Source organism: Solea solea, chromosome 10 (genome assembly GCF_958295425.1).
Source record: "Solea solea chromosome 10, fSolSol10.1, whole genome shotgun sequence".
NCBI lineage: Eukaryota > Metazoa > Chordata > Actinopteri > Pleuronectiformes > Soleidae > Solea > Solea solea.
In genome coordinates this window covers 7,544,218-7,567,561 of record NC_081143.1, presented here as the reverse complement: position 1 = coordinate 7,567,561, position 23,344 = coordinate 7,544,218, and the positions used below count along the sequence as shown (strand labels likewise).

Genomic DNA, 23,344 nt, shown 5'->3' with positions numbered 1-23,344 from the left:
ATGGTTGTAATGTTAAATTTTAGAGAGTGTAAATGGAGTGAAAGAGTTTTAAACTGTTATTACATACAGTGTATGTAGTGTATGTTAGTAGTCAGTCTCACTGTACTTGTTTCAGCCTGCTGTTGGCCATGTGTCTCACACAGCATCCTGCTGTCCCTCTCTTGCTGTTGTCACCGAACTAGAATCCTACATGTTGAGCGGCTTTGACACAGATTTGGACTGTGCAACCACATGGTTATCCATTTTTTTTTTTTACTGTTCTGAGGTCTTTTCTTTGGCCAAAATGAGACATTTTGCTTCACCATGTGCAAATGGGCCTTGTTTTGTTCCACTTTAACAAGCCCCCTCACCACTGTTTTGAAGTAGCACCACTAATGTATCCCAGGCTTAGAACAAATACAAACCAGAGTGTTTTTCCCCCAATAGCAGAAAGATAATGGGTGCAGCCAGACCGTTCTGCAACGCTGGCACAGTGCAGTGGTGCCTTTGAGAGACCATCAAAGCAAACATTCTTTGTAGCTTTGTGAGCTTCTGATTATCATAAAACTGCCCCAAAGACTGCAAAGCCAATTAAGAATCAGATATTCAGGGAAATTTTGTTTTTCAAACTTTGTAAATATTCCATATTTTGTACAAGGCAAATAAATAATTAATATCACTGCATTCAGTGGTTTCCTGCCATGCAAGTTCATTTGTCACATTGACTTTTGTCATACATGTTCAGAGTGGTAGGGGTTCAGGTCTCTTACTGGTAGACCTGAGTTTAAGTCTTAGTAGGATTAAATATATCCCTTATCACCATGGTCATGTGAACAGTTTTTGACTGGAAAGCCTTTTTGCCGTAGCTTTATTCAGACACAGACTGACAAGACTTGAATGCTACTTGGAGATGTTGTGTCAGTCTGAGTGACACTTGTGATGATGTTGACTTGAAGAGGTTTGATTCTCTCTTCTCTAAGAAAAGCAACTACTTGATGTAATGGACAGATTACAGTGTTGAGGATGTATTACAGGGCATGATCTCTCTGTCACAGCCCTGATTTATTTTTATTTTGTCTTTAAATTTGTTTTATTACATCAGAAGAAATGCAAATCACCAACCTTTTGTTCGAACTTTTGATCAGAAATCTACAGTTGCCTCATAGCCTCCTTATTTACAAAGGCATCTACCTATTCTGTGAACACACCCAGCAGACAAACAAGAACAATTATTTTCATAATCGTTTAATCTGTTGAGGATTCTCCTGATTAATAAATTCTTCATTTGGTTTGGTGAATAAAATGTCAGAAATCATGATGTTCTTAAATATCTTCTTTTGTCCACAAAACAGAATGATTCAGTTTCAATGGTTTCTTGTTATATGAAGCAAAGAAATGAAATCACATTTAACAACCAGGAAATCAGAACTTGTTTTACTCATTTAAAAATCCTCTCAAACTTATTAAGTGAATATGAAAATAAATGCTTGTTTATTCATGCACATACATATTACATATTTGATATCACAAAATGATCTAAGTTCATAATTTTCTTTCTTGGTGATCTTGCAGCCGGATTTGGATTTTGTAGGGTTGTGTGGTAATCTCTGTTTGCTTGTGTGTGTTGCAGGAGCGCGATGGGATGCGGGCGATACTAGAGTCTTATGACAGCGAGTTGGCCCCCACCGAGTATTCACCTCAACTCAGCAAGCGGCTCAAAGAGGCCGAGGAAATGCTGCAAAAGACGCAAAATCACAATGCGGAGATGGAGGTATGTGTGCACTTATACTTCAATACGAAACTCATATTCCTTCTCAGTCTTCCATATAGTCAAGTGTGTTGTTAGAAATGAATCAACTTAAGTTTAGAAGATGCATTGAAGACCTTTACTAGTGATGAAGGCTGGGGTGTTTCAAAAATGAATGAACAGCACATTTTTCTTGAATTATGGTTGCACCCACTTCCATTCTGCTCACCTGCGAGGTTTCTGTCAATACTGTAAATCCATAGGACGAAAAATAACTTTGTGTGTGTTTACTTTTATCTCTAACCCCCTCCTTCAGGTCCAGCTCTCTAAAGCACAAGAAGAGACGGGGACACTCAAACTGCAGCTGCAAACGGTTAGTAAACACCAGTGTTGTGTGCCGGTTAAAAACATTAGGGATGCATGCTATAAAAAAATTAAACTATAGAGATTGTGTAATTACTCACACTGTCAGAGGGGTAGAGAAATGTTCTATATTGCACATTTAAGAATGTATCTGGGTTTTTTTTGTGTTGCAATAGTTATCCTGGCTGCAGTTCTGTGTGTCAAACATACTTTATTGCCTCTGTGGCCAGTGCACTGACTATTACTGATCATTTATACACTGTAACTAACAATGAAGGTCGTCCTGCAGACGCATACACAGGGACATGCATACTCAGTGATACATGGTGACAGGGGAAAAGAAATGTTCTATTAAATGTGGACATTTCTGTTTAAAATTGTTTGCGACAGGATAGTGTGGTCTGTGAGTGGGTTCTGGCATTGAAAGTTTAAAAATGAAAAGTTTGCTCCTGTGTTTTCACAACTGTAACCAGTGTTAAGTTATTTTGTTAAGTGAGTAAAACACTGATAAAAGGTACCAAGTGTGTGCCCAACTCGATCTGTGATTGACATTAACATTTCAATTGATACGTTTGCTACGTAATTTTAATTTTAATTATAGGTTGGAGAAGTTCCTGAATAGTAAACTGCTGTTGTGTTGAGTCATGATAGAAATCTGGGATAATGTGTTGGCATATGTGACATAGACACTGTGACTCTGTTTTTGTCTCTTCACTTCTATGATCCCCTTTCTTTTTCATGGCTTCTTGTTACCAAGGAGACATCAACATAGCCATGGCAATGAGTATTGAAGTGTGAAATCCACCTGGTGTAGCGGTAATTACTTACTCGTCTTGGGAAGACTGTGAGTGAGGATGAGCTAAGAAACAGACAGATGCTGTCAGACAGAGAGGAAAGCGGTTGTGCAAATGGAAATGGGGGATAATTGTCAGGAGGAGAGTGTAATCAGAGAGAAACTAACTAAGATGTACACAGAATAAAAAGCACTGGGGGAGAAAAAAATCATGACGTTGTGAAATAAAAATGAGTCAGGACTAATTGTGAATTCAGGATAAAGCAGTTGTCTGGATGTCTGATGGCAGCACTGGAAGAGTGTAGTCGAGATGTATTTGAGACGAAAGGTTTCTGCCAGGCACATGGCCAAAGGTGGTCTGACATACTAAGTGCACCAGGCTCATTTGTGGTCTGTCTCTCTCAGGTGGAGTTGGAGCTGGAGTCTGTAAAGAAGCAGCAGGCCTCTGCAAGTGACCGCAGCGCTTTACTGACCAAAGAGGAGGTCAGCATACTCAGGTACATTGGCGCGCACAAACGCAACGCAACACAACACAACCCCAACACGCAGCTATCAAAGTTACCAAAGCCTGAAGGCTGCAACCATCAAGTCAAAGCTTGGCACGTTAAAGGTTACCTTGCATGCTTGTCTTTGAGCATTATTTTACTTCTGGGTGTAAACCTTTTCAGTTGCTATTATACATAGACTCTGTTCTACCTTGTAGATATTCATTGCTAGAAAGTGAGTTTTTGTGTGTGCTGTTTCCAGACAAAAAATTGAAGATTTAGAGGCAGAGCGGCAACGTTTGGAGGAGCAGAACAACATTCTGGAGATGAGACTGGAGAGACACAACCTGCAGGTAGGCGCTAAAACCGCAAACTGTTTTTTTTGTGATAGATATACTCATCTAGCACAAAGGAACCAATTTAACAAACCCAAAGGCAGAGGCCTAGCCTGTATGACACCTCAGATTGATACACACAAATGCACCCCATATCTGACAATATATCTGACACAGTTGGACCCAGGTGTGATTCAAGAAATGACCAATGGAGAAATTGCAGAAATTAGAGCTGATGTAAAGTCATCCTTTATTGGCTGAGAGGATTAGAATTGGGAAAACATTTTTGGTGAAGGTTATCCTCAAAATAAATGTAGGCATTCCCCAGTGTTGGCTGTAAATGAAACTGGATAAAATGAAGCCTGGTTGGGAGTCGGCTTAACATTACTCGCATGCACAAACACACATGCGGCTGTGAGCATCTAATCCAGCTTTTTTCATCCCAGGGTTACTAACTAAGTCCCTGTTATACCTGATCTCCTCTCCTTTTTCAAATTGGCTCTGTATGTTTGTCTGCGTGTGTGCGCGCACGCTTCACCCCAGCCAGGTCCTCTAACTGACTCATATTGTGCCAAACCACATCTACCAGTGCACTTTAATGAAATGTGTGTGGGCAAGCGTGTTGGGTCCATTTGGCACTGGGGTGAATAAAATCCATGTGTTGTGAAGCATGACCACCACTTTTAAGGCAATTGACAACCACCAGTGTGTGTGTGTGTGTGTGTGTGCATGTGCAGGTTTCAAGGCTGCACAGTCAATGGATCAGGTCAGTTCTCAGGAGTTAACTTTTATGATTCCTCCATGGTCTAATGCACACCAAGGGACTTCTACATCAGATCAGGAGAGATGAGTGACTGAGTAGCGAGGCATTTGTAAGGGAAAATTAATGAATAGGCACGAGTGACTTTGAGAATTGAAAGCTTGAATAAAGTGACAGCAGGATTTTTCATTATATCAGCTCGCACTAACGATTACTGTGACGTAACCCATCATTTATGCTCTGTGTTTGTGTTCAGATCACAATGAATTAAATGACTGCCAACCACTCAGATTACCAGTATAATGAGACGGCTTTTTGTGGACATAATTTTTGCTTCAATCATGCCAACCAGCAGTCTGTCAGGATGGACTTCTAGGAATTTTAGCTTTTCTTATATCGACATTACACCCTCAACACTATTTCAAATATATACTGTTCATATTTGCAAATAACAGTACAATTGTAATAAATTTAAATTAATATGTACAGTGCATGCTTTGGCTGCTTGGGCCCCTTGTCTTTATGTTGGCAACAGAAATAATTTTTAGTTCATTACATTTGACAAGGCAATACATAATAACAATAACAACATGAATAAGCAATAGGACAAATACATCAACTATATCGATTCACTATGTTGAAAATTCTGGCCCCATTTAAAGAGGCCCATATTTTGCCCTTTCGTTTTACAGCTTTTAATGATGTTGGTATTATTCATATTGATTTCACGACCCCTTGTATTCTAATTGTGATTATCATTCACTAATGGTTCTGAAACTAGAACCTGGAATTAGGACAGAACAAACAATAGTTGCTTTCACACATGCATTATAACTATACATGTATTTTGAAGGTTAGGGCTCTCGACATACAAGGTGTGTCCTATTTTTCTATGTCTCTGGTAGTAATGCAGTTTTCCTTTTAATTAGAGTCCATGGGACACATGACATGCTAACAAATGGGGGGAAAATATGTAATTTTATGATATTGATGGTAATTTAAAGCACCACTGTCCTTTCCGTCTAAGGTAGGGACAATTTAATGGAAGCTACTGAAAAAAGGTAACCTTTTTTTTGTTTTAAAATTTGATCTTCATATGAAATTAAAGCTTTAAGCACTGTTGACTGAATTGCAGATGTGTAGTCACTGTGTGTGTGACAGAAAAATTGATTGGAGCTTTAATTAGAGTCAATTGAGCGAAAAATGTAGGACACGGGTTTAAGTAGTTAAATCAAAGTAGTTTTTCGAGAAAAACATAGTTATGGACTTATCATTATCATTTACTCTCATTAAACAAATTGACATAAAACACATGAAACCAGAACATACACAAAAACACCATATATCACCGGCAGCCAAGAGTGCGATGAATTTTGTGAAAGCCCTAGTGCATTTCAAGGATTTGGTCAGATTTTTCAAACTTTTGAAATGAAGGCAGTTACCATAGTGCCACACTCAGGATAAATGCTCCCTTTTTGCAGATGTATTCAATTTGGCATGGTACTGGTATGTGCAAAGTTTGGTTTGTTTACTTGCATGGGAAGACAATGATAACATCAGGCCAAACAAAAGGGCCTTTTGCACCACTTGGTGCTTTGTGGATTTTAATGTGAAACCAGAAACAAGTAAGATTTGAACAAAATGTGCTGTATGGTTGTTTTATTGAATTTTTAAGTGTTCTCTCCGATTACTCCACATTTGTCAGTCGAGGCCATTTCTAAATGGCTACAATATTCTGTTCAATTTTATTTCAAGGTACTATAATTTGCACAGACAGGCTTTTCTAAACCGTCAAGAGCTGTTCTGCTCTTTACCATGTGTGTTCCATTTTCTTATTTTAAGTAGCTCCTCTGTTGTTTGGACCATGTGTTCCTTGAGCTGAGATTTGACATCATCAAGCCTTCAAAAAACTCAATTAAGTCCAAGTTTTTTGAAGTTGGCTGGTATTAAGTTACAATCAGTAGCCTCTTATCAGTCCATAACCTACAACTGTCCTCCTTGTTATGCACCAGAGGATGTATCCGCTTCAATGGTGTAGACACTACTGTCCTTTGTCTTTGTGCTTTTGTTGTCATGTCAGTGTCTAGACAGATACAATTGTTGCTATTGCTAGAGATTGCATCACTGTGGCTTCTCTGTTGTGCATATACATAGGCAGGTCCATAATTTGCAGCCACAGCAACATTAAGAGATGTGTTATATAGTGTTTGATGACACTGGGATTGTTTGACTACGCCATGCTAGTAGTAATAGTGGTATTAGTGGTTGAAGGTGGATGGCTGTAAGAAATACCGCTCTTCATTACTGCTCATGATTTTGGTAATTCTGGATGAATGAATGGACAATTGCTTATTTTAATAACCAGGCAATGTTTGTATAATTTAATTAACTTTACTCATTTAGCTTAGTGTTTCTTCAACTATGATATTGAAAAAACCCTCATAGGTTACTGACACACACTTTTAAAGCACACCATGGATAATCTATACTTTCCAACCAATGCTCAGTTCATTATAAATTCCTTTTGTCAGCTTTTTATGAAGTATTTTGTATTTATTTGTTATTTTATTTCATTGTATTTAATAATTTAAACAATGTGTACGGATAGAATTAAGTTGTCCTCTATTATCTAACTTATATCTTTGCTTAGAAGAGGAACAGGCGCAATTTATAGCTTTAATATTTCTTCATTTTAACACAACAAACCTTTCACACTACATAATGGTGTTTGCATGTTATCCCTGTGCATGTATATTGGTGTTGCATAGTTGAAGTTCTTCACGCACGGACTTATAACAAGCACTGACAGTCGTAAACAGAGAGCACAAAAAACACCGCCACAGTCGGGATTAGTTTAGGTCCGTCTTCAAGTTATGCACGTAATTAATATCTACTAGCTACAGCAGATGTGATGTACAGCCGAGGACATTTGTCAAAATAACTAGCAAAAGCAAAGCTCAGCACCAGCTGAAAATGAGAAACCTCTAGGTTAACACTTTCTACACCATTTTTGCTCATGGCTATTAGCATCAGAGCTCAGTGTATCTGTTTTTTTCCCGAGTCTCAGTGACTGGTTTCAGTGCCCCTTCACTGCTGTTCCCAAACAATATTTCACAGTCATACACAGACATTTTCACTAGCTTATGCAGTGGACTTGCTGCACAGTGGAGTCTTGCTTTTGGAAGAAAGGAGTTGTGCTAAATAGTACTAAATAATACTTGTGTTGGCTTTAGTTTAACATACTTGTTGTATTGTTTGTTCTTGTTGTTTGTGTTGTTTTGTTTTTGTTATTATCCTGATGAATCATTTTCCCCTCTCTCGTTGGCTTTATTTTAACATACTTGTTTAATTGTTGATATGTTGTCTCCATCTCTTCTCCCCTATTGTCCCCTATTTACTTCTCACCCCAACCAGCCGAGGAAGATTGCTGCACATCTTTGAGTCTGGTTCTGTCAGAGATTTCTTTCGGTTTTTTTCCTCCACTGTTGCTGTGTGCTTACTCATTGTGTGAACTGTTATTGTTTCCTTGCCTTACCAGGCAAGATGTCTTGTAATTGATTGATTAGGCTTGATTGGTCTGTTAAACACTTTTTAACATTTTTTAAAAGTGCTATGCAAATAAAGTTTATTATTAATAATGAATTATAATTGTTATCATTACTAGTGCAGTGCCTGTGCAAAATCTCATCTCTTTTTGTGTGTTTTTTAGTAATTGTTGGTTTGGTGTGTGGTGAGTACTCATTGTAACTATTACACAGCAAAAGTTCAGTGACATTTTTATTTGTGTATGGTGGAAAGCAAATACTGATACTGACATAATGGCATACAATAAATATGGAACATTGAACTACATGGTTGCATAACAGTTGATTGGTTGTCACCGGGATGCAGAGCTAGAGTTCAGTAGGGTGACAGCTGCTGGAAGAAGCTTCCTCTTAACCTGCTTGTTCGATCACAGAGAGACATTTAACGCCTCCTTGAGGGGAGTTGGGTGAACAGTCTGTAGTTGAGCGCACTTCGTTCCTTGTCTGCCTCAGCTTGGCGATGCCTTGTCTGACGTGCAGCGTTACTTACCAGACCAGCACTGCATTCGTCATCTGCCTCAGCTTCACGGCGCCTTGTCTCACTCACAGTGCTGTGTGAGTGAGGGGGGGAGTGGCTGCAGTAGAGCGGCGAAAGCCAATGTGTGCTTCTTTTACCGATATCTTTTGCATTACTTATCCAAACAACGTCAAACCTGGCACTGCACTTACTTGTGCCCGTAGCAAGACACACAGACAGACAGACGTTCCTGAAATTTAATGCCTGGTCCAAAAATGTGGTTTTCTGGAGTGGCACTAAAATAGATCTTTTATAGTAACTTGGGACATCATCATGATTTGATGAAAAACAATACATTTTTTACTAGTTACTGCCCCAAATTAAATTATTCTATTGTTGACCCAATTTTTTTTTGCAACATCAGGGTTTAACAATTATATTTCATGGCTTTCTCAACATACATAGCCATGTACCGTTTTAAATGGTAATTCAATTTCAAGCCTTTCCTCCTTTCTAATTGTAGCTCCTATTAGTCACTTTGTTTGGAAATTTATGTCACAGGCCCAACTTATGCAAGGATTTCAGAGGACTATGTACTGTTAATGGGTTTTCCCAAAAAGGGCACCGGTCAAGCTCGGATTGATTTTGATATTTGTCAGATAGCTGCAGCAGCAGTGAGTGTCTCTTCTACGACTGTTTTGGAAGTGACTTGGAAAGTGTCAGTGCCAAACATGCCTTTCTCATTATTGAATCTGTCTAAATGAGAACCAGGCCTTTATCACCCCTATTAACTTGTCTTGCAGTGCTTTTATTTTGACTGATTTTTGACTATGGCATATGGGTTTTTGTTGGAGGGAGTTGCTGAATAAAATTGGTACTGGCTTACGGATGTTTTAGCAGAAAAGAGTATGCAGTGCCGCTCAGTTTATATTCATATAAATCAATGAAATTAATCAAGATGTCAAGGAAGAGTGCCTCATCCTCCTTTAGCCGGCTCAATACAAGATGCAGTTTGAGAGAGGAATGTCAGTAAAGGCATTTAGGAATGAAATGATTATGCATCAAAGTTCTTTTCTTGCAGCTTCTTCAAGCAATACAATGTGGACAATCTATCAATCTTGTGGCTGGTAAACTACAGCAACCAAATGGAAAGACCAGTTACCAACACAAAGACACAAGGAAGGGCCACTCCAGTGTTTGGAGCTGAGTTGGTTCAATTTGAGTTTGACTTATTTCACACCCTAGTATTTCCTAGGGAATCATCTGCACTGCTCTCTTCTCCATATTGAAAATATGTGATATTTAGACCTTGGAGCTCAAAGTTCCATGAGAAGTGCTTCCTGCGTTCATGCTTTCTGGGCACAATCTCAACTTCAACCTCCTCTTGTGTATTTATTTATATGTTTATTTCGGTCATGACATTTAGATCACTCATCACACAACAGTGTAGTTCACACAATACACATAACCAAAAGGGAAAGTGGGAGAAGCAAAAGCTTATCTGGTCCCGCCCCCATTATGTAAAAGATTACATAGTTATTATTATTATTTTTTTTTTTTTCTTATGACATTTGACAAAGAAAACATGTTTCAGCATCAGGTAGCACTCAGAGTATCCATTAACAACTTGTCACATGTCTTGGTTGGCTTGTAAAGAGGGGAAGTTATGTTTGCAGTCCATCTAAATTATTACTTGGGGGAGTTGAGGTAGTGGTATTAGGTCTGCATCCCCTTGTTTGGTGTTTTTATTTAAGGCATAGAGATGTAAAGAACCAAATGGACATATGAGTGCTCAGCAAAGATATATAAGATATATTCTTGATTCTGGCTATCCCTGCAGTGACATGTAAATGCTATGTAAGCCCTGTCTAGTATGTAGGGGACCTTGTACCTTCTTTCTGTTTTTTAGCTCAGATAACCTCAAGTATTTGTGTCCTGAACTAAGCCTTACCTGGATAAGACTGCTACCCAACAAAAACTTCTCAGTGCATGCTGCAGTGCAGTGATTACTGTTGCTCTAAAACTAAATGCCCCACTGAGTAATAAACTCATGGCAACAGCAGGCATTTTGAAAGATAAGACATGTTTTCTCAGTATCTGTGGAACTCTTTGATCTTTAGCATTAGATATGTGTTGCCAGACTTGCTGTTGTGCAGCACTCATCAGTGGGCATTTCGTGATTATCAGAGTTGCCCCATCAACTGCTGCTGTATCACACCATGTTCAGTACACACACACAATTGACAGGACAGTAAGAAATATGGTTCTTATGGTGTTTGTCTTTTTGTCTTAGGCATACGTATGTATTTAATATCTTGATATAATATCTTTTCTTCTATCCTTTAGGACTCAGTCAGAAGGTCTAAGGACCAGGTCACTCTGAAGTCAGCAGAAATGGTCTCAAACTGATAATATGACTCATTAAAGGAGATTTACTGTTCCAGCAAATTTTTTTATTCAACCACTCAAGAATCAGAATTGCCTTTTTTGATTGAGGGGCCATTGTATCTTCATTCAACAAAATAAAAATGTCTACTCTATAGTGTAAGCATAAAAAGCACACACGTTGTTATATCAGCTAGTAGTTTAAGTGTGTGTGGGTAATCCTTTGTTTTCTGATAGTACCCCTCTGCTCTCACACTCACTCACCATCAGTGACTCGTATGTCACTTTAAAACTGATTCTTAACCCTCAAACACCTTTTTAAAGATGCGAGGACCAGCTTAAATGTCCTCACAAGGTCAAAACATCCTCAGAGACTACTGCAGACATGCACACACACACACACACACACACCTTAAAATAAAATAGGACAGCTAATAAAGTATTTATTTTGTAGTATTAAGCTGTTTTTATACAGTTTTCATAAAATAGATTATGAACAATTCGTAACTTTTTCTGCATTCATTTTGAACATACATGTGCAGTGAATTGCTCCATTTTACAAATGATCTTCCATTGCACTGTGTCAAAAAGAAATAAATATTATATGTCAAAAGACAGCTTCAAAATGTTAATGAGGCAATTTGGCCTCGGATGAAGGAGATGGCATGTGGAGGCTGTGTTTCATTGATCCACGAATACTGAGTTGAAACCTTGTTTTGTTTTGTTTCCTTCTTGTAAAATGTCCAGGTGATCACTAACTCTTCAGTTGTCAAGAGTTTATTATACGTTGGGAAAATTCTAAGTCCACTCAAGCAGAAAAGTGATTTAACTGACTGATGTCTTATCTTTGTCTTTATGTCTCTTTCTGTCTCAGGGAGACTATGATCCAGTCAAAACCAGAGTTCTTCACCTCAAAATGAACCCCACAACTGTTGCCAAGCAACATCGCCAGCAGGAAGTGGAGGCTCTTCAGGAGGAAGTGACACTTCTCAGGGATCTTGTGCGCTCCTTGCGGGATGGAAGTGCTATGGGTCATTCTCAAGACGAATCCAGTCTGCACAGCTCCCGCCTTGGCCTCAGTTTGCCGCCATCAAAGGAGGTGCTGGGTAAGATCATTGACAAAGACGCACATTGACACACATTGTACTGCAGCTGAGTTTAGCTGTAGAACAAATAGTAGTAAGTCTTCAACAGGGCATCTTAAACATATTAGAATATTACATTTCAAGAAATGGACAGTATGTGCATGGAAAATTTAAATGAAATCATAATTAGCTTTTTTTTGTTAGCTACCAAAGTTGTTCATGTAGATGCAGATAGGAAACCTGTCATAATTGAACACAGTTTCTATGTTTTACTATGTAGCTCTGTTTTCTGTGTTTGATCTATATAATATATAAAAATAAGCTATAGATCTACATGCTGATGTATCATTGGACAAGACACTTAAACCTCAAGTTACTCCTGACTCACTGAGGTCTTTATCCTCTTGAATGTGATGAGCTAGCGGGAGGTTGTGTAGTTATGACATGGTTAAATAATGAATTGGAGGTCTGGTAAGAGGAGGTCTGGTAATTTCTCTCTGTGTCTCTCTGTCCCTCACAACACTCTTAATTTATCGTTTTCCTGTGTGGGCTTGGTCCATTTTTCCTCTGTGTTTGTGTATCGTGTTTTTTTCCATGTGAATGATTGTCTTTTATGTAAGAGTGGGAATTGCCAAAGACACTACGATGTTATCACAATATTGCACTATACTGTGTATTTGCAAGGCCATATATTGCGATATACTCAAACAACAGCTCTAGCGAGGGTGAGCAGTTGGCACCATCTAGTGGACTAAAACGTCAATCGAAATATTTTTATGCTAATCCACAAAAGTTATTGTTTATTTGTATCAGCTAAGAAATTATATGTTAAAATAATTCACTTGCCACACAAAATGTCGTAATGCTTTCCTGTATCGATTTTCCCCCACGCTTATATATTTTTAATATTTCACACAGAAAAAACACTCTCAGTTGAAACTCTAGTAGGTAATGCAGACCTAATGCGTAAAGAATATTTATCAAGAAAAGTTTTGCTCTATGTGTATATGAACTAAAATACTCAGTGTAGTGTTGGAGCCTCACCTTAAAATCTTTGTGCAATTTATTTGTTTTATTGGAGACAAACATTAGAAATAGTTTCGGCTCTTCTTGAGTTGGATTTGTGTGTGTATGTCAGCAGTGTTACCAGAGTTTAGTGGTAAGGTTATTTTATAATTATCCCTTTAATGAGACTTTAAACCATTGTCTGCAAACACATTAAGAATGTAGTTTGCAGTGAAGCTGCAGGAATTATTGTTCATTTTGCACCAGATTAGAAATCCTTCCATTACACTCATACAGCTTAAAATAAAACCTGAATTAAACCAGCCTTAAGTCATATTTCAAACCCTACACATGACTGCATTTTGTGAAAGAGTTTTTATTTTTTGCTTCTCCTTGGAAGCATCCTGAAGGTTACTTTGCTATTGGCAGTCAAACATGATTGAACATATTGAGGTTGAATACTCAATTTAAATGCTTTTTGCCGTAGGCGTTCATTTTCTTTCAGTAAAACATTGTCAGTAGTCTATGATTTAGCCAGAAAGTAAACCAAACCACTTACAGATTCATCTTCCCAGACCACCCCCCTCCTTACTTTCATGTTATTCTGCATCTCTTTTTCATCTCCGTGCTCGGAGAATTTTACTTAACTTATTCATTCAAGATCTCATTACCAGTTGTGACAGGGAGGCAGTTTTTGTTTTTCTGTAATAATGTTTTACTGACAGGACTACTACTAAAATGGCTCTGGAGTGCATTCATGGGTCAACATCTTGACCCATGAATGTAGTTGTAGTTTGAATGTAGTTTGTATCATTAACCACTATGTTCTGTTAATTTAAAAAGATGCTGTGGGAGCTCAGTTATATTTTGCACACACATGATATATATGTACTGTATGTACATGAAAGAAACTCCCTCAGCGATGAAATGTTTTTGACAGTTTTCAAGAGAGTGTGCACACAGAGCCGTAGAGACCAATTAAGGGAAAACGTCAGAAGTCAGTGACTTTCTCAAAACTTGGTGGTTATTTAAAAATCCTCTAAGTTTAATACTTTGACTGAACTACTTTGTTTTAGCAACTTAACGCGCACATTGACACTTGATGTATGGCAGTGTTCACATTTGTGATTGCTGTGGCAGTAACACTTGCAGTACAGTAACTGTAACAGTGTTTTTACCAGTCACTCTCAGGTCAGCGTGATGGCTGCCACACATTGACGTTTGTGTCACATTCCCAAAGTCTTGAAACTGTATTATCATCTCTGACTGACACTAAAGACGAGCCCAGTTATCTCGGAGACAGACGGGCACACAGACGGACACACTGACAGACTTTCTAGCCATCGACTTGCTTAATGATGACAGACAAAACTGTAATAGGCCAAAGTATATGTGCCTGACGTGTGTGTGCGCATGTGTGTGTGTTTTCACCCCTGGTGTGTAAAAAGGATGGAGTTAAATGCAGAGCTCAGATTCACTATCACTAATTGGTGTGTATGCAAAAACAACTAATTCTATTAAGTTAGGGAAGGCAGTGAAATAATTGGCATAGAGTAGCTCTCACTCACATATATATTGCATACACTTTTTGCAGAAGGCCCGGTTGATCCTGTTATGCGAGTAATTAATTTTTTTCCCCTCTGGACAGACGCATAGGCTTCCCAGAGTTAAAACCAAAAGATGCAAATGTTCCTTTTCCTCATGTCCAATCTATTGCAATTCTAATATACCATTAATTTGCACAATTCTTGATGGCACTGTTTGCATTTTATCATTTTCTATCACACTTTATTAGTAGTTCTTGTGAACTTGAAAACTGTTGGGAATTGTTTTAAGTCCAGCTTGGTTGTGCTGTGTCCATCTTGTCTCATTTATTTGTATATGGTGTTTCTTCAGTTGTTGTGTTCTACATAGCCAATTAAAACACATTTTATTTCTATTGTTTAAGTAAGCATTAAATCAGCCTTAGTTTTTTGCCCCTAACTTATTGCAATGTATACCCTGATACTCGTTGCTATGCATGCTATGATTGGTTCACCTTTTCAGTGTTGTTTAAATGGTGGTTCACTAAATCTGCCTTTTTTGGCAGAAATCATGATGACTCGATATCAGTGGAGTCTGCTTCACTGTGAGAGAAAAAAATGCCTCAGCTCTCAAGTCAAATAGAAATTCATTTATGAAATTCATGTCAAATTCATAACAAATATATTAACATAATACATTACCTTTATAAAGCACCATTCAAAACAGTGTCTGAGTACCAGCCAATTGTTTGCATTTTTGTTCTAATCTCCTACATTTGTGATCTTATATTATGTTCATGCACAGTTTCCCAGGCTCACATGCACTTTAACATTTGATGCAGTGATAACATTGTAAATAATTATATGCAAATTGTAATGACTCATTTTAGCTCAGACAAACACATTTTCCCTGCCTTCTCATACCAAGCCTTCAAATTAAAGTCATTATTGTAAATTGATTTTCAACAAATCTCTCTGCTCCCAGCTAGAATACACTACACGCAGCTTTAGTCACCACTGTACTCACTTGCATTGTAGTGTTGAGCAGCTGGTGAGCTGTAGGCAGTGGCTATTTGATATAGAGCCCTCCATCTATGCTGCTTTTGCTTAGGGAGTTGGATGTACTTGCACTTCTCCACAAATGAGTCTTGTACATATTGCACACATATTCATTAAAGATTTACACCATACAAATTAAAAATAAAACAACCAACCTTGTATATTTTGCTGACCAGCGTGAGAACACCTGACTAAGAGATTCTTCTAATTTGTGTTTTTGTGGCAGAATTACGTAAGCAGATGGAGAGATCTGAACTTAGGAACCAGAGGCTGAAAGAGGTGTTTCAGAAGAAAATCCAGGAGTTTCGCACAGTTTGCTATGTTCTGACGGGATATCAGATAGATATCACCACCGAGAGTCAATACAGACTCACCTCAGTATATGCAGAGCACATGGACGACACCTTGCTCTTCAAAAAGGTATGTAGAATTCAGGTAATGCGGACACAGTCATTGTTGAAACAAACACATGAAAGAGATAATACAACCCTTAGAAGACAAGGTGACACGTTGAAACAATATTTTTTACCATCAACATAATCCCAGATTTACTGTTTCATATGATATGTGTATTTAAACCTGACATAAACCTGTACCTGCATGCATGCTGACATTCAGATATGAAATTGTAAATAGCTATTAGCTACTGATAGTTTGTTTCTCTGGAAGCAAATGATCATAAAACAGATGTGTGAAGTTACTGTCAACATCAGAAATCTTACAGGCTGCAGCATTTGGGTGAGTGCTGATATCAGTCTTACAAGTGCTTCACAAAGTGCTAATTTGACCTTGACTGTTTTTCTATTGCCCCTGTTTTTACTGTGCCCCTCCCACATCCATGTTTATGCACCATTACGCCATGTCATAGCTTAGTGCCCAAATCAGCCATGCAGTGAGAACACTATGCCAACAAAGACTTTTCTCTGCTGTGTGTAGTGAATGTGTGGAGGAAAGGGGGTTTGTGTGTGCTTGTTTTAACTATGTATGTGGGGAAAAAAGGGGGGGGCAGGGGGAGGGAGAGTGATGACTGGGCAATGTCACAGGGCTGGGCTGCATTAATCGATCACCACTCCCCAGACAATCATTTAGTGGGCTGAATAAAAACTGTATTTCTGTCCCTAAGCTGTTAGGCAAATCCTTTTCTTAAGCAGCTCTGCAGTGAAAACATCCTGTTGTGCTCCCTTTGCATTTACAGACTGCTTTGTATCTTTTCTCTCATTTCTTGACCCTCCATCCCATCCCTGCTACACCTTTTATCCATTTATCTGCTTCTTCTTGCTTTTCTCTTGCGCTCTCTGATCAGAGTGTGTTGCAGTAGCTAAACACTGTGATGTTGCTGTGTTGTTTTATGATAGGTGTCTTTCCCACTTGAAAAGAAACCACAGATAATCCAAATGTAGGCCAGGTTAATTGATATGGCCAAGTGGTAGACGATTGCATCTGGTCATTGCCTTGCTCAAGGACTGGATTGACGCAGAATAGTATTTATACAAAGTATTTCTCTCTGGCTGGCGTGTCCAATCTGTTCTCTTCGAACCCACCTGCGACCTGCCAGAAGAGATAATTCACTGTCAATATTTATTAACCTCAGGCTGCGTCCCATACCACACACATGCACACACACACACACACACACACACACACACACACACACCCCCTCACCCCCTCACCCCACCCCACCTCACCTCACCTCACCTCACCTCCCTACTCTGGTGAGTGCACATGCATACAGATGTACAAAGACACACTCAAGAACACACACAATGAAGATACCAACACCTCCAGTATTAGTATTCAGGATGTTCTCCACCGTCTGTGTTGGACACACACGTCTGGTGGCCTATGGGAGCAGAGAGGCATGTACTAATAACAGAATATGACACCCCAACCATACACACGTAGAGAACACACAAGCACAAGTTACGTGTCCTTTAGGGGTGTGTATGAGCGTAATCTGTGGTATGAGAATAGAAGGTGGCCTTATTGTAGGCTGAGGCAGGAGTAAGTGGAGACAAAAGTGGGAAATTTCGACATGGAGCAAAGGCGTCTTTACAAATAGGATTCCAATGTGAATCACCTCAGCCACAGGGTTGCCATATAATCCTGCTAATATCCGTCTTTTGCAGAGGCACATAAATCCCTATTCCGTGGTCTAAGCTGTTTAACTTGCAGCTGTCATATTCCCTCTCTCTCACTCCAATTGGGTTCATTATGTTGCACTCACATTCGCATGTTGACTTTATCCTCCATTCACATTTAACTTTGAATTGATTAAATGTGAGTAATTTTAATGTTTCAAATAAAATTGTTTGCTATGTATGTGTGAGATATGTGAGTGTCAACAGTCGGTGCATTTACATACATGTTTAAACAAGTCCGCTTTTCGTCGGACTAAGACGATAATTCAGTTGTCCCAATGTCGTGTAAACACATTAGTCCGACTAAAATCGAGCTAGTCTTAGTCCGGGTACTCCCTACATGAAATCCCAATCCAGAATCTGTAATTTCTAGTTAATACAACATACGAATACAACTTTTTTTCCCCCTTTTTTCACCATCTCACAAAAAGATTGTGTTTTGCAAGGGCAAGGTCAAAGTGTTACTTTGCATTCGGGCTGAACACTTAATTGTTATTGCGATGTGAAACAACGCAGTTAGAAAATTGTAAAGGCTGCAGTTTAATCAATCTATTTTTTTTTGTTCTATATTCTATGCCAGTTTAAAGAATAATTATAATATATATTACACAGCACATATTTTTAAAATCTGTGCATAACATTATAAAGGTTAATATTTTGTCTAATGCCCCATCATGTTTATATCACAGCAATATTGACCCAAACCGTTATAACAAAAACAATCTGAAATCCTATCACACAAAAATGGCAGTTTTTGCATTATGTTTTTTCATGTTTTAGTCGTGCGTCACCTATATTTATCGCAACCTATCTCCAGATACATTTTTACACTTCAAAGTCAAAAGCAGTCTCATTATGTTGGCACGATCACGCCATTATTTTTGATCGGTGTTACACAAACGAGTCAGAAGCTCAGCTGTGTTTTTTTTATTATCAGACAATCTTGAAATTGGGGGAGATGAAATGCAGTCAGCATCAACGTTGACTGTGTTTCATTCTTTCTATAGTGTTGCATTCAAGAACCAGTGCAGTGCCACATCTGCTAAGCCGTAGCTGGTGTATGTAGAGAAAATGTGTTTGTGGCACTTACTGATGGATAAATGTAAGGTTACGAAGAAATGTCTGTGAGGTTAGAATTATTTTGACCACGGAAATGTAAATGTGCATTAGTCTATGCTAGGCATGTGTGTCATGTTTATTTTTAGCCCGCCCCTAGGTGAGAGGGCTGATTAGCAGAGGCTCATAAATACCTAATCACTGATGATAATCAGCAAGATAAACACCTTAGCTGTATGAGCAAGTTATATGAACATTTTTCTTCTTGAAGTTTCAAGTATAGGGAGGGGCATTTTGCATTTTACATTATTAACATAACCCAATTTAAAGATTCTTAAAAAAACATCCTACTTGCCTTGAGAACTCGATGATGGTTTTGTGATTAAAATCCATATGAGAGAAACCTTCGTAAAGCAGCTTTTAGTCGAATCGGATCAGTTAAAAACAAGATTTTTTATAGACAAACAAGTTTGACAGGTTGTATGTGTCTTTACATAATCTTGTGAAACAGATCCTCTGCTGGGCTTACACACCTCTACTATTGATTAGCTCATTAACAAATAAACAAGCACAGAGGCACAGAGCTGCACTCTCCTCAGCAGTCGCTCATAGGTTCTGGATGTTACTGATTGACTCGCTTTTCTCTTTTTCTTTCCTTCCTTTTGCTTGTTCTCATTTTTCCCATCCTTTCTTGAGACTTAAGCTTGTCATCAAAGTGAGATAGAGTGAAACTAAAGAATGTATAGAAAAATAGCGTGGAGGGCGTATGACGCACAAACCGAGTAGAACATGAATAACAAAAATGCCAGTGGTTTAAAGAAGCAATGAAATCTGGTGTTTAAAAAGAAAAAGAATATTTATTTCTATGTGTGAGTATGAGATTAAAGGTGAGAGGAGGGCAGTTATTAAAGTACAGTTTATGAACAGTGCTGAGTCAAAATGACCTGTCTCTCTTTTATCTACCACTTGGGAATGATTAACACAACACAAATGTGTGTTTGCCCGCGAGCTTGTGTGTGGTAAGACAGACTGTAAGCCATCGCTGCTTGAATGGTTCAGTCATATGTCTCTTACAGATACATTTAAAATACTAAGAACTTGAAGCCCAGCTGAGTCAGTGGCCTGAAAGCTTCCTCGTGTTTCTTTCTTGGTGATTGGCCTTTTTTCTCTACCTCTCTTTTCCAGATCAGTCAGAGTTGGTCATTCAAGTCTAAGTGTTATTTTAAGCAGGCAGATTGGCACCTATTTAAAATAATAAGCGCTCTTTAAGGAGTTACATTTTCTTGTTAAGCCATTTTTAAATTGATTTTGTTGCAAAGTGGGATGAGAGCTCAGTTTAATGGGAATGGGAGTTAGCGCACGTTTATTTTTTACAACAGCACTATTGACAGCTCTCCATGGGGTATAAAAATATCAATACAGTTGATTTTAAAGACGAGGACAATTGGAGAACCTTTCTTTTTCTAATCATGGCTGTCCTAACATTTTACTTCTATTTTATGGCTCTCCTTATGTTGATACACCTACCACACATGCTTGTAGAAGCACCAGATGCAGTAGCTTCAATTAAAGAAAAGAATGTTCAAATAAAAACATTAAATCAATACTAACTAAGGAAAAAGATGCATTTAAACATGGGACTCGAGAAGACATTTTAAACAAGGGGCATTAAACAAATGGGTCTTTGTTTAGCAGCTTCTTTAGAAACTGCTTATGTGTCATGGCATAGTATTCCACACTGAATCTATCTACCATGTCAATATGGTAATAGGCCATGAAGATGGCAGATATACTTGGGTCTCTGAACATGAAAGGCTATACAAGGGATATAAGCAGTGTAGCAGTTGTGATGGGCCGCATGTCATCGATTTGGGGGCACGCGCGCACCAGTTTGACACCTTTGATATAGAAGGTTCAGGTATGATAGTTATTAGACATGCTTTTTTTTAATGCAGCCAAACATATGCTTTGTAGTTTATTGGGAGACATGACTAATGCCATCATTAAAGCAATAAGATACCTCTATAAGCACATTTAAAAAAAGAAGTACAGGACCCAAAGTGGATCCTTGAGATACACCACTTAAAAGAGCAATACTGTCCACCTATAGGTACCCAGCAACACAAAAAGGTAAAGGGTCTTTTCAAGGCATTCCAGAGACAATTATAATCTTGTGATGCTGTATTTGTTTCATTGGAGACCGTGAGAAGAGCAGGTTGGTTGGAGTGTTTTCAATGGAAAACAGATTGGGATTCATAACTGTGTGCAGTAAAGAGACTGGAAAACACTTTTTGTTTGTTAAATAAAACACAGCTTGGATATGGGACTGTGGCTATTTGGAAGATAGGAATCAAGTTTTGAAGAAAAGCAACAACTGCATGTATGGGGGAAAAAAGGGTATACCAGGCATGGTCCAATAGATTTGAATATTATAACACATATTTAGGTAAAATATCAACACGACTGGGGGAGGATTCCATGCTGCCCACCATCCCCAGTTTGGATGAGTAGAGTGCAGTAGAAGAGGGGTTACTGTAATCACCATTATTTCTGATCTTATTCAAATGTGAATAAAGTGAAAATAATGTAGTTCTCTCACAAAAAGTGCTGAAGTAACAAGGTTATTAAGATTGTCAAACAGCAATTTGTGGTTGTATTTGCTCCATGAATAATATCAGCAACAAAAAGAACCCCCTGTATAGCTAATCATGCTGTTTAGCTAAATTAAAAGGTCTTCGTAATAAAGCCACTGAGCATGAAGTTCAGTGGATTTCCGCACTCATTTTGCCCTCTGACATTTACACGGGAAACAACAAATAAATTCATTTAACTCGTGGGATGAGTTAACCGAGGGGGTATATTGCATTTTAATAGGAGGCCACCTCATTCAGAACTGAGGAGGAGTGTGAGGGCTGAACTATATTATCTACATGTGCGCATGAGAAGACAACATTATCCTTGGGTGAAAAGCTGCAGAGAACATTTTAGCAGCAAGGGGATTTAAAATACGAGCGCACGGAGAAAAAGCTAATGGACAAGTTGTAAAGCTGTTGTGCAGATAGTACTTAATATCGAATGCGGTCAGTATTTAGGTCGTCAATATTAATGTGAAAAAAACCAAAAACAGGGTCCAGCGTTTGAATGGAAATGATACATAATGAAAATGAGAATAAAAATGTTACAAACCAGGGATGGATAGGGACAGGATTTCATCAATACCTGTACTGATACAGTACTGATATAGTTCTGATATTTCTGTATCACTGTTAAATCAGCTTTTCATCCCCCAGTGAGTTTTCCTCATTTGGACTGTCTTCTTTGGCTGCTGCTTGTCTGACACATAAAAGCCCTTCAAAGTAATGACAACAGATTTATCTATAACAAGTGAGTGTCACCTTGTCGGGTTTCTATCAGTGTTGGACGCTGTAGTTCTGTTGGCAGCAAGAGAAACGGTCTTGCTGGAGCACTCAAACATGCTAAGCTAACTCACATTCATTATAGACATGATACAATACACAATGTCAGCAGCTTCGTTATCACGAGGGAACTGTTTTCACAGCAGTACCAATTTGACATTGGATCTCCATACCTCTCTCTTTTTAAAAACCATGTGCATGTAGATGTCATGAAATCCAAGAAAACACAACAATAAGATTAAATCAACTCGTCTGGATGTTTTGCTTGAAGGCCACAGTGAGTCCTCCACTTAAGCTTGAGGACAAAGTACAGTACCGTTACAGGGCTTTTATCTATAGTCCTCTGCCAAATCTTTGTTTGAATTAGAAAATCCAAGGTTTCTGCTGTGAATGAATCATTCAGTACAAAGGATTTCTTTTTTAACCTGTCCTGCCCAGTACCTAAGACATGTAATACGGTTGACTGCATGCCTTGTGGTGCCAGACAGATTTGCTGTGCACAGGACGAGTCTGTGATACTCTGCCTGTTATTATTAATATTTTGTATTCTTATTTCTTTATTTTATGATTATGCGGTGTGGGAAACTGGACTGGACAGCGAGTGGACAGACAAGGGAAGGGGAAACACAGGGGAGAGAGAGAGACATGCACGCAGACTGTGTGTGTGTGTGTGTGTGTGTGTGTGTATGAAAGACGTACTAGACCAGAAGTGATGCTTTAAAGGGCAGCAGGTGTGTTAAAAGACATGGGGCTAAATTTGTTGAAAAGCACCCGTGTGTAAAAGTACATAAACCATCTTTTCCAAAACCAAATACTAATAATTACACAATGAACATGCACAGAAACATAAACACCTTTTTAAACTTGTGTTAGACAATGAGCTGCCTAATCATTTACATAATATAGGCTTGAGGTAGGTTGGCTGGGGGTCTAAAGCGGTAGCATTTTATTATTTTATTCACCACGTTTAGATTACCAGGCTTCATTCATTCATACTGTGCCAACTTCATTTTGGCAAGATATTTTCTATATCTGTTCATACCATTTGTATCTACATGTAGACAAACGAGCAATGCAACTGGAAAAAAAGAAATGCAGATATTGCTGAATTATTGCTTGTAAGTTTGTTGATGATTGTTGTCTTTATCTCTCATTATAATCTTGCATTGATGAC

At 38.5% G+C, this 23,344-nt stretch overlaps 1 protein-coding gene across 1 annotated transcript in view; it reads left to right on the top strand.

The window, feature by feature from the left end:
- mad1l1 (mitotic arrest deficient 1 like 1) overlaps positions 1–23,344 on the top strand; it is a 52,310-nt gene that overhangs the window by 12,345 nt on the left and 16,621 nt on the right. The window contains exons 12-17 of the mRNA XM_058641486.1: positions 1,610–1,750; positions 2,043–2,099; positions 3,288–3,379; positions 3,630–3,720; positions 11,763–11,994; positions 15,787–15,980. Coding sequence (XP_058497469.1) covers positions 1,610–1,750; positions 2,043–2,099; positions 3,288–3,379; positions 3,630–3,720; positions 11,763–11,994; positions 15,787–15,980 — 807 coding nt within the window. The remainder of the gene's footprint in view (positions 1–1,609; positions 1,751–2,042; positions 2,100–3,287; positions 3,380–3,629; positions 3,721–11,762; positions 11,995–15,786; positions 15,981–23,344) is intronic.